The 17,766-nt window shown below is 40.0% G+C and overlaps 1 protein-coding gene across 3 annotated transcripts in view; it reads left to right on the top strand.

The window, feature by feature from the left end:
* The window catches only part of SSBP2 (single stranded DNA binding protein 2), a 199,315-nt gene that overhangs the window by 30,871 nt on the left and 150,678 nt on the right, over positions 1-17,766 (top strand). For all 3 annotated transcript variants that reach the window (XM_072860678.1, XM_072860679.1, XM_072860676.1), the window contains exon 2: positions 12,398-12,470. In XM_072860678.1, the coding sequence (XP_072716779.1) occupies positions 12,398-12,470 (73 nt within the window). The remainder of the gene's footprint in view (positions 1-12,397; positions 12,471-17,766) is intronic.

Here is a 17,766-nt window from a genome sequence, read left to right as displayed (position 1 = left end):
CTTCTGTACATATACTTACACTTATACCTGTACATACAAAGACTATCTTTTGGTTGGGGTAGTTGCTGTTGTTTTGTTCTTCTTTTTTAGAGAAATGCCGTGAGTTCTTCCACCTCAGTCCCCTGTGCAGAACTTCTGGCCCAACACGAGTAGCAATCTCAGAGCCAGTGGATGATTATTCCCAGGGACCAGCTTCGCAGCTGCCCATTTTGGAAGGGAAACTTTATGGTTCAGGCAGATGCTTAGCTGTCACCTACTGGACCCCAAAGTTTGGAAAGGTGAAACTAAGAGCATACCCTTGAAAAGTGCTTTTCCTGCTGGCCTCAGCTGTCTGATGTTGCTTGAGCCTGTGCCATTCAGTACACTGTTAAGCAGGCAAGCAGAATTCATGACCTCTGCAGAGAAACTGGCTCAGAAGGAATGAAGGAACTGCATAAAAGTTCGTGTCAAAGTTGACATTGTGTCATCTGCAGCTCTGGAATTGCAAAGGATTCAAAGACAATGACCCAGCCCCCAAAATAAACACAGGAAAGCCATTCTGAACTGGAGGAGGAGGGGTATAGGCTTTAGAAAAAGCGTAATTTTTTTTCCCCTCATACCTGCATTGTTAAGGAGTTCAGCAATACGGGCTCCAGCTTTTGCAGAGCAGTGTCACTGGAGAAGTAAAGAACGTACTGCTGACTCCATGCTGAGATCCAGATGGACACCTCCTGGTGCCAGCAGGTTGGTCACAGCCTCTGCCGATGCTGTGGCCGTGCTGAGCACCAGAAGGGGCCTCACGGCTGCCATGCATGGGGCACCAAAACGTGCAGCCGGGACAGGTGCTGGATGCCTCTCTTGTCGGAGGCCAGGGTGATGGACGCTGAGGTCAAGGTCTGCTTTCCCCATTTCTAGCAGCACCAGCTCTTCTATTGGAGAGGGGATTTGGATTTTACTGAAGTAGAATTCATGTGATCTGTTATTGAGAAATGGAGCCAATGTCACATTCATGGCTCGTCTGGTCCAAAACAGTGAACCTTTGTGGTGGTAAGGATTGTTTCTGGGTGGTGTGTAAATCCCCACACCCTTTCTTCTTTTCTTTTCAAAAGACATGTACTAGACTTTATAAAGTTCTTCCAAATTCAGAAAATGTTTTGGCTCATTTCTTAGCACTCTTGAGGCAATGTGCTCCAGCCCTCTCCCCTGTAGTACAGCTGTCTTACTAAGCTGTTACTTAACCTGTTGTTTCCTTCTGTGTGTGTATTCCTGTTCTATTCAAGTATGAATACTTCCTTCTGCTGTCTTGTGGAGGTAGAAACAAAGCATGCACCGAGACTTCAGACTTCCCTACCTTCTCTTTGCTTTGCACACTTCTTGCATCAAATAGTGGAACTCCAGTCCTTCGGTATAGGCTTCGTTGTTGCTGCCTTATTAATGTCCTTGCTCATTGAAACTCCTTTGACACTTCAGCCTTTCTGCATTCGTCACCTGCATGGTGGTCTTGTTCCTTAATACTGTTATGTGCCTTTACTTTCTTTTTTGTTGTTGCACCTTTGTCTTGGATCAGTGGGGAGGAATTTTTCATGCAGCCAGGGTAACCTCTTATTATTTCCTGTCTGTCTTCCATGATATTTGCCATTGAGTTTTTTTAATATAGCCTGAATCACCTGATGTTTGTCTTGTACTTTTTTTCTTCGGGTTATCTGTTTTTTTGAAGAAACTCTTTCCACCAGTTCCCTGAATTTGTTTGACTTCTGAGGTGTACTAGCTTTACTCTGATGCTTTCAGAACTTCCTCTCTCCAGAAGAAAATGCTATCATTTAATAATCAGTCATACAAATTACTTTCCACCATTACTTTTTAGATAGATACTCAGGGAAATTCATCCTCAATTTTCTCATCCCAATGATTCCCGTAAGATTCGTGAGGTGACTTGTTATTGCTTGACTCTTCATCCTTGTATTCTCCCCTTCCCTCTTGAGACTAATTCTCTGTTTCATGACTGATTGTGGCTCCTAGAAGCCTATGTTTGATTATTTTGTGATAACGTTCATTATTTCAGCTTGCCATTGAGATAATCTGTCAGACAGGAGTATTAGTAGTGGTCAGTCTTTGACTATTTGGTTCACCACTGGGAACTTGTGATGAAATTCAGAAAACATTTTACTAATAAGTCTTGTGATGCATTTCATCTAAACTGGCCACTAAACACAACAAGTCTTCTCTCCAAAACCTTGAACCTTTTACGGGAAGAGAATTGGTGTGCGCTAGAAACCACCACAGCTGCGTGCTGCTCTCTGAACCCAAATCCGTCAGCTCTTTCTTATTTATGGGTTGTCGTACAGGTGTGCCAAAAGGCTGTGTTGGATCAGCTTGGTGGCTTTCCAAGTAGATGACTGGATTTGCATCTGTTATCAGTTGGCTGCCCCATCAGCCTGTAGGTTCACTGACACATATGCCAATGTATTCCTATGGTAATGTGCCAGTTTGTGAAACCTGGAAGGGAGCTCTTCAGAGCGTCCTACCAACCTCCAGGTATGGAGTTCATTCTTAACAGAGTTTAAAAAATGTAACTGGAGCAGGCAGTGAGTGGGAAGGAACAATACAATCTTTATTTGACTAATTATGTGCAACTCGGTTTAACCATGATAGGCTGTAAAAGGAGGAAAAAAAAATCATTTGCCCAACATTAACTGTGACTTTTACAAAGGACGTGACTAGTGTGATCCTCCAGCCTGTCTGTGGTACCGGCCAGGGTCCTCCTCTTCCACTTTTTCACTCCGCGTTGTGACAAGTGAGATACTAATCTGCTGTCTCACCCTACAGCTTTGAAGAGAAGACTTTAGGGTTCGGTAGCAGTGATTTCTGGTAAACTTCAATGTGGTGGACCCACCCACCATATTTTGTAAGATATTAAACCTATACTTCCTGAGAAGAGCTGGGAAAGCTACTGGCAAAAACATGAGTCCTTCTAGGAGCCAAATACTCAGAAATACTGTTTTCTTCATAGGAATGAAAATCAAGTTACGTTGTCCTTGCTTTGTGGGGCTGAGGGGCATTGCATGTCCAGTCAGTGCTGATCTGAGTCTTACTCATCCTTGGGGAGCTGGTTGTATACGTTCATGCTTCCTCTTTCTTCTCTGCCTTCTCCTGGTGCTGCTGTAGACAGGGAGACGTTCTTTCTGCTCCAGTGGAGGCAGTTGCTTTAGGAACAGCTGTAATATTTTAAGATAATATTACTCCACTGCTTGGAGCTATTACTACAACACAGCCATGGTGACCCCTTGCTGGCATCTGTGCGACGTAAGCCATTATGGCTCCAGTTGCTGTTGAAGCTGATCGAAGGTGACCTGGCTGGCTTTGCACTGAAGCAGGCTAGAAGCACCTGCAATTCTCAGTAGTGCATCTCACCATGGGGAGGAGAGACTCTCCCATCTAAAAGACCACCGTGAAGTGTTGAAGGTGGTAGCCTCTCAAGCTGTTGTAGCTTGAGAAGGTGTCATCTGCCTGTGCCATAGGCAAGCAGTGCTGAAGCACCGGTTGTACAGCAGCAATGTTCTCAACAGCCTGTGTGTACTACCAAGGCATTGGTTAGAAGCCAGTCACTGTTTTTCTGTTGGTGTATAAATACAAATGTATTTTTTCTTCGTACATGATTTTAAAACATTTCAGTTACTGGCAGATTTTGCAAATTAACTTTTTCTTGGAGTACAGTGGGTGACAAATAGCAAATGGTGAGCAGTGAAACCCGGTGTTTGCAGTGTCATGGGTCAGTCAGCCTTGGTTTCTGCTGATACAGGATTTTAAAGCAACCTTCTCTCATATGTAACAAGTGTTTTAAGTCTACAAAGAAATGTCATATACTAGCTGCTCAGGTAGATACCGCCTACCAGTAATCCCATGGCATGTGTATAGCTTTAAAGTTTGCATTTTGCTAAGGACTGTGTCTGTGCCTTGCTCTCTGCCAGTGACTCTCCTTACAACAGCTCCATGCTGCAAGCTCTGCTTACTGCCAGGGCAGGATGCATTGCATTAAACTTGTTAACTATAGCAGCTTACATGCCAGGGAAAAAATAGCATGTAAAAACCTAATACCATGCCATTGAAAGCAGCAGGGAAGACCAAGGTTAGCACCTTTATTATCAGGAAAAGGTGGAACTTCATGTATTTTTATAAAAGTCTCAGCTTACACTTTAAAATGTGTTTTGTCATGTAACTATTTTTTTAGCTGACATTTAGCATATTTTATAGTTACCGTAAGTTTAATAATTTATATGGTTTAAGCCCAAGAAACTACTGAGAGGTTACCTTAAAAATACATATATTTTCATAAAATGCCAAGTTTGAGAGTCTAGCCAGGAGAAGGAATTGAAGGTGTGGGCAGAGCTGTGTTGGCAGTCCAGGACTGCCAAAATGAGCGCTCCTGCTTCTTGCTGCTCCTGTGTGGCTGCTCTGGCCCTTGGCAGGCTGATTCAGCTCACTCATCAAACAGAAAACTGTTCACTTTTTTTTGGTTGGGTTAATTTTCTAAGCCTTTCGCTGGGAAAGGGAGAAGAACCGAGAGAGTAGTGAGAAAAGGATGGTTTTGGTCCTCGGTGTCAGTGGGTGGTTGGATGAACACAGCCGCCTTTTCTGTTTGTATGGGACAGAATTGGGCTATTTCAGTGCAAATAGCTTGCTCTCAATGAGGAGAGGCAAAAAGGGCAAAGGCTACGTGAGCAGCAGACTGGCTTTGCATTGGACAGCCCTTAGAATTAGATCATAAAGGCGTTTTACTGCCTATGGTCTCTGCAAGTCACCAGAGCACCCAAAGAGCTTGTCTTGCTTCCTCTGCTACAGTAAACTCATCCCTGATGACAAAAGATTTCCATCAGCATTGGTTTGGCTAGCCTGGAGTAAGCCTCCACTTCCTGTCCCTCCGGTGCAAGGGAGAAGGGGACAGAGTCTGTCAATCCACACAAAGAGCAAAGAACTATCTGTAGTGTGACTTCAGGAATGGTGTATCTAAATGATGTAGCTTTTTACGCTGGTGACGTTAGGTTGGGGGAGGCAAGAAGGTGGGAGAGGAGGCTACTGAAACACGCAATCTGTTAAGCAGAGGTAAGTGGCACCTGAGCAAACTGGAGGCACAGAGCACTGGGAAGCTAAATAAACTCTGAAAATACAAAGTCAATTAATTTTCAGCATGTTTGACTCTTCTTTTGCATCTGTCATTTGCTAGTGAAAGTAAGGTAGTCTTATTTCTGAGGATAGCAGCTGCTGATGCATTTGGTATGTTCAACAACTTTCACACAGGAATATTGTGGGAATAATGCTGTAGCTCTAGTGGCCCAAGAGAGCTAGGTTTGCAGGAAGGTATATTATTTTGTTACACAAGCAAATATAGCTGGAAAAATACAGATAAACTTTCAGGTGCATAAGCCTTACTTCTTTCTTAACCATGGACTAGGAAGTCTGTGAAATTCTGCTGGAAAACTTTTTGAGGAATATATGTGCAAAACATAGGTGCAAAAAGGACAAAGGTGTTTATTTGAAACCTTAGAGGTCATCAAGAAAGTCTACCGTTCGATAAAGTATTTGGAAATCAATGGAAATTATCCCATTCAAAATGGAGTCTACAAAAGAGAGTTTTAATTTTGCAATACTTTGGATCTGTACTAATTTCTGTAAACTGAGACCTGAGACAAAAATGAGACCTGAGAAATATGAAATTCAAGCAGAGTCAGATGAAAGTAAAGTGGGGAACACTGTGCATTGTGACATCTTAGCACAAACTAAGACATCCTTAGCAGATGAGAGTATGTAAAAACACGCAATTAAGTGCTTGTGGGAGAGACTGCAGATACCACCACAGCATGTATCTCTGATCTTTTTTGAAAGATCAGTGGATACCAGATACCTATTGGATGTTTAGTTGCATACTGGTGCACAGGTTAATGTGTTGCTGGAAATAGTTATGCTAGCGCTTGAAGTCTACAAGAGGTTAAGTAGGAAAAGCATGTGAAATTAGGATGCAAAAAATTTGTAAGTTGCAAGTGAATGGGTAAACAAAAACCCCCTGCCATTATTTCTAATGGCATTAGAGTAAAAGGGCACTTACTGGGTTACAACTGTTTTTAACACTTGAAGTGGTATATATAATCGAGGGCAGGGTGACCAGAATTAACAAGGCATATTTTCAGGACATCTTGCAAGCAGTAGAGTGGAAGAGAGGTAGAGGTGATGAGAGTACCTTTCCCGAAATATGGTGGGAGAAGGCTTTCCCTATCTGTAAAACCAGAATAAACGAGAAGAAAGATCAGCATACTTGGAAAGTATTGTCAACCTAACAGAAGGCACCGAGGCCACTGTTCATTATAGCACTGAGTATAAGACCCAGTGTTTAGATCTGTGCAGTGAGAATGTTTTCTGCTGTCTACAGAGGATGAAGTAAGTGGATATGAATAATGTCAAATACATACACTTTATTCTGCCTGTGTTTGCAGGGCTGTGATAGGAGCTCTCAGAAAAGGCAGTGCACATAGCCAAACAAACACTCAGTATCTCCTTTGGGACATACTATTTCTTCAGGCCAGTGTTTGGGTTTCATTTAATACCCAGGTGTTTCTAAGAAAACTGATCACATTGTTGATAGGATACAGGGCACTAACATTAACATAGATCCTGTTTTGAGCTGGAAAAAAACCAGAAGACTGGCATGATTAGAGGCTCTTGAAAGGAGCAGTCTGCTGGCCTCAAGCTAAACAAACCAAAATGTAAATTATGTGCAGGTGAAAAGGCATGCCCGGGAGAGCCGATGCTCTAGGGGTGTGCATGCGGATAAATCACTGTAACGTTGAGGCCGTTGTTAACGTACCTGCCTAAGCAAATGAAGAAGTGTAACTAAATTCCTGGGTATAGCTCCAGTCTGATGCTGCATCCAAGCTGACCTTCCCACTGTTCAGGGATGTCGAGTAGAGGTATGCACTGGTGACTCTGGGCGGTTCAGCTTTGTGCAGCAAAGCACTTCTGCACCCAGCATGGCCCCTGTGCTCTCTTGTCCCAGTCCTCTCATATGGGGATAACTGACAGCAGACTGAATCAGCTGAATCTCAGGTGAAATGTATAGGAAAAAATTATAGGTATGTACATATGTATATATGAAAAAAATGTATTAAAATATATAGGGAAAAATTATATTCATGTATAAATATACGGGAAGGGAGAGGGAGAGAGGAAAATGACTGTCATTATGATCAAATACGGGAGAAGGAGTGGTTTGGCATACATGTCTGTTAAAAATACGAAACTTTCTGAAAAAAAGTTGTTTTCTGTTGCTAGTTGAAACTTACCAAAACCAGCTCACCATCAAGAGCTTCAGAGCAGTTTTTAAAGCACTGGATTGATGGATTCAAGAATATTTGTTCAAGAAACCCCAAATTTGAGATGTTTTTAGCAGTTGTATTATATTTAAAACACAGATTCAGTGCTACTTTCTCTTATTTCAGAGAATGAGGTTTATGTTTTGGATATTAAATGAGTGAGATTCCTAGGAGCCTCTGGATTTGAAATGAAGTCTATATGCCTTTTTGGAAACAAAAAAAAGCTGCTTCTCTGTATAGGTCAGAGTAGTGATTTTGGAATGCTGCAAGTCGTCTGAAACACAGAGAGGAACACTTAAGATCTTTTCTATGGAGCTACTTTTAAATGTTGCTCAGCTGCTTCACTCTTCTTCACACAAACTAAAAATTATGTATGGATATTGATTTACTAGTTTTCATTGTGTTTTTTAATTACTGTTTAAAAACCCAAAAGTTAAATGGATGGTGTGTCATATGCAGAACTTCCCATACATTAATAGTTTTAAAAAATTGAGTCTTAACAATACAAAAAAGCTAGATCTGTCTTGGTGATGCTCAGATCTGGAACATTTGCATATTTTTTTTTTTTTTTTCACATCCAGCATCAGATATTGACATCACAATGTCTGTTGCTGGCAGAGGAGGTGGTAGCATCTAGGGACATTTCTGTGATGTGCAGTCATTCACCACCGTAGATTTTGTGGCGAAAAGGCAGCAGTTGCTTGTGCCAGTGGTGAGCTGACTGTGGGTGCTGCAGAAGGCAGGTATAGTACCTGAGCTGTGCTTTGAGACGCTGCCAAAGCTGGGGAGCTGCAGGCTCTTGTTCCATCACATTGATTTTGGAACTTTCTGGATAATGGTTACACACCACTGTACCCTCAGTTAAATTATATATATTTTTAGTTATGACAAAACAATCAAAGCAGCTGCACTTCTCAACTGCACAAAGCTGTGTATAATAGTTGCCTGCTTCTGGTAGGTTTACTGGGCAGCTTTCAAGAGAAAGCAGAAGCTAATTTATTGCAGTTCCTTATTCTTCTAGGTCTAGCTTTTGAACTTCATGGAAAAATGTGGCCATTCTCCTTTTGTTCTTTGTCTCCTTAGACAAAAACGATAAACCAAACTCAGTGCTTGAAGTTCAGTCTTAGACTGAGAGATGCAAACTTTCTCGGTACACATCTTCACATGGAATGAAACAAAGATACTGCTCTTTTACCTTTTATGGACAAATTATTTCCTGAAAGACTTTGTGGTAATAACTTGAGCCCTTGTTCTGTAGGCATACGTTCATCTGAAACGCCGGTTGAGTACCCAACATATAGTCAATGAAGCCTGCTGGGGCAGTGCAGGAAATGTGACTCAGAGCACCTTAGTTAGATACCAAAAACAGATAAGGTGAACATCTTCCTGGTGTTTTCAGGTTTTCAGTGCCTTTTATGGAAAGTTAGGTGTTGTCTTAATCTTTTTACTTGGAGTTGGGGGAGTTTACCACCTAGTTTTCATCGATGGACATACTCCTGCAAGGCTTTGGTTGTAAGTTCCCATTAAGCTAATCGCATCTTCCCACCCTAACATGTAAGAAGGTCATTTCCACAGCACAGTTAGTGTGATTACTGTTTATTTTCTGGTAATATTCTGGTAACTGGTTGACTAGAACTGATTAAATGGTTCTTCTCTTTGGAGTTCAGTAGATACTTGTAGGATGTATGAATGCCTTGTTGAATGAGGGCAGAAACTTCAGGCAAAACACACCAGCTTAGCAAAATGAGCACTGTAGCAATAAGAGCTAGACAGTAACTTTTTTTTTTAATAGAGTAAATGTATCATCACGCCATAGGTGAGTGTGTAGTCTAATTGTCTTGGCAGGGAGGGGGGGACTCTTGCCTATGGCATGTCTTCAACAAAAATTACTTCAGCGTTGTCACAAATTGATTGGAAATATTTTTTCCTCACATTACTCATGGGATGTCAACAAGTATGCAAATGTGAAAATTTAACATATGTTTCCTTGCTGCTTTTACACAGTTTCTCACACCAGTTTAATGAGTAAAAACTGTCTTTTAAAATGCCACTTCAAACCCGAGTCCTTTGGTATTGAAGACCATCTCGCTATTATTTTCTTAGTCTTCTGCTCAGATATTAGTTTATTCATTTGTTAATTTTACACACTTGGACTGTAGCCATTTTTATCTTATTCTGGTTTTATGCTGTAGTTAAAGTTTGTATATCTGGTAACCCTCCTTGTTACATAGCGTTGCATCTCTTTTGGGTTTCTTTGCCGTCTTACCTCAGAGCATCACTTTCCATTGATCATTTTGCTGCAAGTAACGCAGTAAAACATTAGTATCTTTCTTTTGATCTCTGTGGTAAATGCATTTATTTCTGAATGAAGCTGTAACGTTGTTAACTTCTGTAAAGACTTCCTGATGGCATAATAGCTAGGGATGGACCAGCAATTTAGATCTAATAAGACCCAATCAGGTTATTTTGTGTTGTGCCTTCTGTCTCGCATCTGTTCGTGGAAGGTGGTCCTGGCTTTCCTGTCATAGGAGACAGGCAGTCCCCTTGCCAGCGTGGTCCTACTCTTAATTTACCACAGGTGGATCAACTTGGAAGCCTAAAACCTGGAATATTTATTCTTTTCCTGAAATCTGCCATGTTTACTGCCCCCCCGCCTCCTCCCCCCCAATAAACACAGTTGTTTCACCATTTCATTTCACGGGTAATATGTTTAGACCAAGATGTAATAATGCATGTCAAAGAGTTGTTGTTGGTGTTATAGTTTTAATCATGCTTAATTAGCACATTCTGTGTGTTTAAGTCAAAGTTTTAGGGTTGTCTTTCTCGCAGTGTTGAAGTACCTTGGATTTTTTTGACCAGCGAGGATGGGCACAGGGAAGCGATGTTGACTCGTGCTGGAGCACAGCCACGTGTGCTGTGCTTTGCAAGTAGACTCCAGGAGCCCTGAGATGAAACTCGCAAATCTGTCTTGATATTAAAAGTATTGCACTGACAATTTGGGTATCATGGTGCAGTATTTGCTAAAGCTTTCAACAGATGGCAGACTTATGAAGGTGGTGTGCCTGCAATAAACTCCTGGGTTTTGTGCTGTTTCGGTTTCCTTTGCAGGGTAGAAAGGATATGCTCATGCAAATCCTTTTATCTGGACTGCAGTCTTCATGTTTTGATAAGAACAAAAAGGGAATCTCGGAAGACAAATGAGATGCTTTAAAGCATTACGGGGTATTCAGGTCATCTTGGCTGTTGTAGAAAATGCATCCTCTCTGCCTGTTACGTCTTTCTTAGATCTTAGATTTTCTCTACAACCATTTATTGCTTAAAAATTGAATGATAGTTGAACTGGGAAGAATTAAGTCAACAAGATGTGACTTTTTTTTTTTTTTTTTTGATGGATGTGGTTCCTGTACATCACTGTCCAGGCATATCACTGTGTCCTCTCTGAGCTGCTTCGCAGTTGAGCACTGGATCGTGCTGTGCTCCATTTGAAGAACTAAGTGCTTTCTGCTTAGCACACTGAGCTCTGCATTTGTGGGTATGGTACAATACAAACTAATAAATGTTTTGTAAGATACTGGAATTAAAAAGTGGATACAACCCTTCTCAAGGTTCAAACTAAAACCAGTCACATGTTTGAATAAAAATCTAAATTTTTTTTTGAGGGAAAAAGTGTATTTTTGGTTTTGAAGTTGGAGAGAGAGTAAGTAGTGTGTGCATTGCATGTACAAAGTATAAACAACTAATGAAAACAATTTTGATGGAATGCTTCTCCTAGATTTTAAAGTTTCACACTTAATAGGTTACTGCAATAATTACTGTGCTGTCAGTGCCATGATGACAGTTATCTCATCTAATACTGCATAATGTTTTGAACAGTAACAGCAAAATAGATATCCTCTGCCTCTCTATTTTGTTTGGTTAAACTATGTATTTTTGAATATGAATGGTAAAATGTTTCAAATAAGGATAGTGGTGTATCACGAAGAGCATGCAACTACATTTTACTTCTTAAAAGCAGTTCCGCTAGCAAATTTAAAAGGCACGCAGCCTGACTTTCTTTTCTTTTCTCGGACTGAAATGTTTTATAGACAATTTCCAAGCGTTATTATTAAATCATTCTTTTGAATGAGATTTAATTTTGAAAGACTTGAAACATGCAGACAGTCAGGAGCCTCTCTGGAGAGTCAGCTGAAGAATAGGAAGTGTTACTTCTTTAGTTTTCTAATTCCAATCTAGCCTACATAGCCTGTATCAATAGAAATCAGTTGTTGTTACAGCTCCCCTCTTCTTGGGTTGCTGAACAGGGCTTCCCAGCCCAAGTTGCGGTGGGTAGTCATTCAGGGAATGAGTCCTCTTTCTGTGGTGAGATCCTTATTCCAGCTCTTCGGACTTAGTTGGAGATGTGCCTGGGTGCTGAAGATCACTTTTTGGGAAGCTCCTTTGGGAGCTGTGAGAGTTGTTTGTAGCTCTGTGGTCATCGGAGCTCCTAGATGCACAAGTGTGAATGAACCTAAAACTCTGCACTTCACTTGAGAGATCTGGTTGTACTGCATGCTGTGGATGGATGCTGGGATTACTTTTCCTGATGCAGCCTGAAGTTTGCACGTTCTTCGAATAAACACAGGCTACTGTTCAAGTGTGCTAACAGCTTGACACATTCCACATGTAAAAAAAATTGATCTGGAAAAATAATCGGTGTTGCTGTATGTATATATCGTATTTACAGTAAGCATGGTATAGAGTGGGCAAATACAGAGCAGTAGTAGGTCAGTTGTTAGCTCCCTGGGCACTTGTCCAAATATCATTAAAAATGTTGACATTAAGTAAATTGGGGGCTTAATAATATTTAATTAACTACTATTTAAACACCTCTGCTCAGATTGACCTACACGTCTAGTTTAAAAGTTCTGGTATACATAACAGATTTGATATGTTCAGTATATAGTGGTTTGTGAAAGGCAATAGAGTGCACCTCAAACTTCTGATAATCCTTTGTTTCTAAAGAAGAGGAACAAACAAACGCACAATACTAAATATTGTCGTTTTTGTTTATTTTTCAGATTAGCACTGTACGTATATGAATATCTGCTCCATGTAGGAGCACAGAAATCAGCCCAGACGTTTTTATCAGAGGTACGTTACCCCATCTTTTTTTTCCTTACACAACTTTTTAGTGTGTGCAAATGAAATAAATATACATTGGTCTAGAATAAGCAGTGGTGACAACCCTGAATTTCTGTTTACACTGATCAGCATAGATTTCTGATTCTGCAGAAGCTGTTTTGCCATGTCATTTAATATGCTTTTGCATACTATTTTTGCTGCAATATGTTATCTCCATTCTGTGATTTGCTACTACATTGGGGAAAGATTCATCTGTTTTCTGTAATAAATATGCATGTTAGAGAATGCATCAATGGTACTCTTTTTTGATGGCCTTCTAACTTATTGCTGATATCTCCAGTTGTGAGTGATGTACCCAAAATACACAGTGATCATGTATTTTACATCCTACTGTCATACACTTGCAGTTCTCATTCTCTTAAGCACTGCTCATCTCTCTGTGTATTCTTCCCGTGCTTCTAAATGCTTAACTTCTTTTCATCTGGCAAATCAATTATGACTACAACCATTTAGGTCCTGTTTCTTAAACACTTTCAACTGCTAATGGAATTTTTACCTTTACACAATAGTTATTATTTTTCATAGTCTTTCAAAGACTTTGTATACATCTTTTGAAGATTGAAGTAAATTATGTCATCTTAGTATTGTACATTTACTCTGGGATACAAAAATACCTGTATGCCAAGCATACTGAGGTCTTTTGGATTTATTATGGTTTGTAATCTTTCTTTGATGAGAACATTTAAGATAATAATATTTTAATAGTGAGCAGAAGTGAGGAAAAAAGTAGGCAAGATGTTGTACTAGAAAAATTTGCTACTTCAACTGATACTCCTCCAAAAGTTAATAATACTACTATACTGGTGATGACATTTTGGAGGTGGGAGAGGGGAGGGTGAGAACTCAGAGCATTTTTTGTGGTGTTTATAGAAAATTCACGTAGCAGAGATAAGGAAAAGGGGTAGAATTATGGTAGTATCACTTTATGTTTACTATAAACTATGTTTTTTACAATTGTTTTTCTCTTTGGTAAAGCAATAGGAAAATAAGAGAGAAAATAATGGAGACTATCATCTTGGCTTTCCCAAAACAGCTGTCATTTGTAAATAATTGTGTGCAAGATTCATTTTGCTCATTTTGGTTTCATGATGTATTTGCAAAATGAGCAGTTGGCAGAATTATAACTGGTATGACATTTGGATTTCTAGAAAACATTCAATACAGTGTCTTGAAACTTAGCTTTTAAAACTAATTCAGTCTTGGGTTATAGAGAAACTCTTAGGTCTGAACTACTGTAATATGAGAATATATATCCGATCTTTCAAATTCAGACTGATACTAGCCAAAGGACAATAGACATGGGGCAGGGACAAATAATGTATAGAGTTGGTATGAGGTGTCTGTTAGATTTCACACAAAGCTGTGAATTTACCTCATTCATTAGCACGGCAGTAGGGTAAATACGATGCTGACAATCCTTGTGAATGGTTGTATGTTGGAACCAGAGGCAGTTATCACTGATACGGAGAAACCTGGAAAAAATTATATTTGGGCAGACAGGTTCAGACTGAGAAAACTGTATACTAATAGGGCTTGGAGAAAATGAACTAAAATGCACAAATTAAATGGCAAGTGGTAAAAGCGGCAGAAAAAAAATGGTAGTTGATTGTGTAGGAGACAGATCTTAACATTGTAATGCCCATTCAGTCCTGGGCTGTAAACCACAAGTAGCTCTACCCCAACTCTGTGCTACATGTGAGTCAGCTGTTTTTGTTAGAGAGTGAGTATTGGCATACGGGATCAAAACAAGAGAACATCAGTTGAGAGAAGCGCCAAAAAAGTCTTCTAGCGAACTTATGATGCAATGAAAGTTATGATTTTCCATGTGTTTTCATTCTTTCCTGGCTCATGGCTGTTGAGAAGCAACTGCCTGTTGCGGCAAGCTTGTTGTGATAGTACTTGAGGTGTAGGAGACAGTCAGGTGGCACAGGAGGAAATTTGTATTGGTTTGGTCCCTCCCGAAAAAGCATGGCTGTTTGGGCTCAATGCCCTCTCTGCTCTGGCAGTCTGCACCTGCCAGAATAGTCTGGGTGGATTTTATTAAAGATGAGATAGTTCGGAGTAGCTCTAAAACTGAAATTGGGGTGTAAAAGAAGTAAGCATACATAGATAGCCTGAGCTATACAGTGGTTCATGGTTTCTATGTATGTATAAATGGCAAAGGTTAAGAGCCCTTCCTTTAAATATCTACCAGGGAACGTGGCTAAGAGTAATGCAACAAAATTAAGAAAAGGCAAATTTTAAGTTGGATATCATGGAATCCACTCTGCTACTGGATAACTTAGAGATGGTTGTCCTAAGCATTCCTGTATTTTTGTAATGCTTTTTGTCTAGCTCAGATTTCATAGAACTGATACACAAGTCAAAGGGTGGGAGAACCTGCCCTATGAGGAAAGACTGAATGAGTTAGGTCTTTTCTCCCTGTGGAAGAGAAGGCTCAGGGGGGACCTCATCACAGTGTTCCAGTACTTAAAGGGTGGCTGCAAAGAGGACAGAGGCTCTCCCTTCATAAGGAGCCACATGGAGAAGACAAGGGGCAACAGGTACAAGTTGCACAGCAAGGGGTTTCATCTTCATACAAGCAAGAATTATTTTTTTTTTTACAGCAAGAACAATCATTCACTAGAACAACCTCCTCAGGGATGTGGTAGAGTCCCCATCACTGGAGGTTTTCAAGATGCAACTGGACAGTGTGTTAGCTAATCTCATCTAGGCTCCCTTTCCCACAAAGCGCTGTACCAGATGATCTCTCAAGGTCCCTTTGAACCTGAGCTGTTCTGTGATTCTATAATTCTATGAGTCAGTAAGGTGTAGAAGTCCTCTGCTGATCTTTCAGTTAGAAGGTGAACTATGCATTGTGGTCCTTGTTGACTACAGCCTTCAAAGCTTTGTTGCCTTCATCTCTAAAACACAGGACCTCAAGCTCATGTAGCATTTTCCTGGATCTCTTGATAGCAGAGACCTCTTCAGTTTGTTGGCTATAACTCTTGTATCTTGATCTGCAAATTTACTTACATTCAGGACAAATGTCCTGAAGTATTGGGTTGAAGTAACTTAACAGCTATTTCATACCAATTCATCATACAATTGGCAAAATGGCAAGGGGCTAGCACAACTAGCTTTCATCTAAACCATATCATTGCTTATGAGGGTTGGATAGAGCTATTCAGATGGGGTACACACATTTCTGAAACAAAACAAGCTGTTCCATTCCAAAATCTTTCCTTTGGTGTCCCAGCTGCTACGTTTTCCTTGAAGAGCTGATCCATATCACATGTTTTTTCTATCCTTGAAGTTAGGTTCTAGCCTCGGAGGAATAATTCCCATTAGTTCAGCTGGACCAGAAGATGGGCATTTCCCAGTTAATCAATCACTGGTTATAAGCTTAATCAATACAGTTGACAATGAGGGTATTTTTCTAAAATTAATAACTCTTTATAAATCTTTTTAAGTTTCTGTGATCAGACAGACTGACATCTGCCATGTGAGACCGAAGTATTTATTTTTTGAAAAACAAAACAAACCCCCTTCAAACAAGCCTCAAACTTCCACATTCCCTTCAGGCTCCTTCTGTGAATAAAGTTCTCAAGGTGAAATATATCCCGTTAAAAAGGACCAACATAAGACCTGTCAGTTGGGTAATTTCCTCATCAAGCCCTGCTTTGAAGAGCACAAATACTGCTTAGACGTAGTGAGGGCTTTCTATGCAGACATAATTTTTACTCTTAACTGAATGATTTTTCAACTTCAGGAACAATTTTTTGTTTTGGTTGTACGTTGCATTTCTTCATTATGTTGCTTTTGAAACTTCAGAAGTACTGTGTGTTCCTGGTGATTAACATAAGTCCTTCCAAGCCATTCCCAGTGCATGTGAAGAGCAACCATGCCTCAGAGAGGTGTATTTGAAGAGTGTGTAATACCTTCCTAGTAGCTTTGGCTTTTATTTCTATTTTTCATTTTTATTAATACTTTTATCTGCCAGCTCATAAGCAGGAGCTTTTTAAAAGATGCTTTTTGTATATTAACTACTGTTATGTGGTGCTGGCGGGGTTAAGTGCCATGCAGTTGGCTTGCTCTACCAACTTTACCAACAGAAGTGATAGTGCCTCAAGGTTACCTTTTAAAAATCATTTTAGAATAGCAAAATTATTTTTGAATAGTTGTATTCAAATAATATATCAAAATTACTCTAGGTTAGTTGGTATGAGTGCAAAGAACATTTTCAGGTGTACAAACTACGTATTCTTCTCCTGCCGAACCATGTATTCTTCTCCTGCAAGCTATTGACAGAACTTGTATGTGTTTAAATTTCTTAAGAATTAGATGTGGAAATCACATTGGAGTTGAGAATCAAAGTTTTAGTCTGTTTTGGAAAATGCCAACTTTACCAGTGCCTCTTGCATTATGAACACTGTATCTACCTTTTATAGTAGGCTTTTATTTACTTTATATAAAAAAATAACTTTAAATACCTTTCATATTAAGGCTGTTTAAGCATTTCATTAAAGTAATCCTCTTTTCATCTGCCATTACTTCTGTCTCTAGAGCAGAATATGGCTTGTGTTTGAACAATTTTTTTAACAAAATTGGACAGGAATTAATATTATGTGTAGTTGTAACTGGAGGAATTCAGAGTGCATGCAACACCCTAGTTTCACCCAGTTTTAACATGAGGCATTCTTCTGTACAGCGTTGTGTGGATTTCTGCAGGACCCCCAGTTATCTGCAGCAGAGCTCTTTCAGCAGTTACACGGGCTTTATTGTAGTCCAAACTATTTAATTTTGTAGTTAAGGACAAACTAATGACTATGGCATTAATAAAAGGGTTGTGTGATCGTAGTTAAGATGCAATATTTGGGAGGTATTGCAGAGAGACAGAATGCTGTCACCGTGCGTTATGTTGTCTCATGAGTTTGCTGATCAACAAGAAAAGTGTGAAGTCAAGGCTAAGAGTTCTTAAACTGCATTTCCTTTGAAAACAGTGTTAAACAAACAGGCTGCCTAGGTGGGAAGGAAGTCATAGCCAGTATAGCTCTGTTCAGGAGAGGTTGCCAGTGCAGACAAACCAAGCCAAACTATCTTTCCATTTTCACTGAGTGGTGGGGAACAGGGTTATAATTCTGATGCTGCTCATATTTGCCACATTACCTCTAACAGTAAAGCACTCCTTGAGGATTATAAAACACTGACTCGCTTTGAATGCGGAGGGAAGACTGCCACCTGCTGAATCAGTAACATTAGTTCT

Source organism: Ciconia boyciana, chromosome 4 (assembly GCF_034638445.1).
Source record: "Ciconia boyciana chromosome 4, ASM3463844v1, whole genome shotgun sequence".
Lineage (NCBI taxonomy): Eukaryota > Metazoa > Chordata > Aves > Ciconiiformes > Ciconiidae > Ciconia > Ciconia boyciana.
The sequence above is the reverse complement of the archived record's forward strand: the minus strand, read 5'-3'. Positions and strand labels throughout refer to the sequence as shown.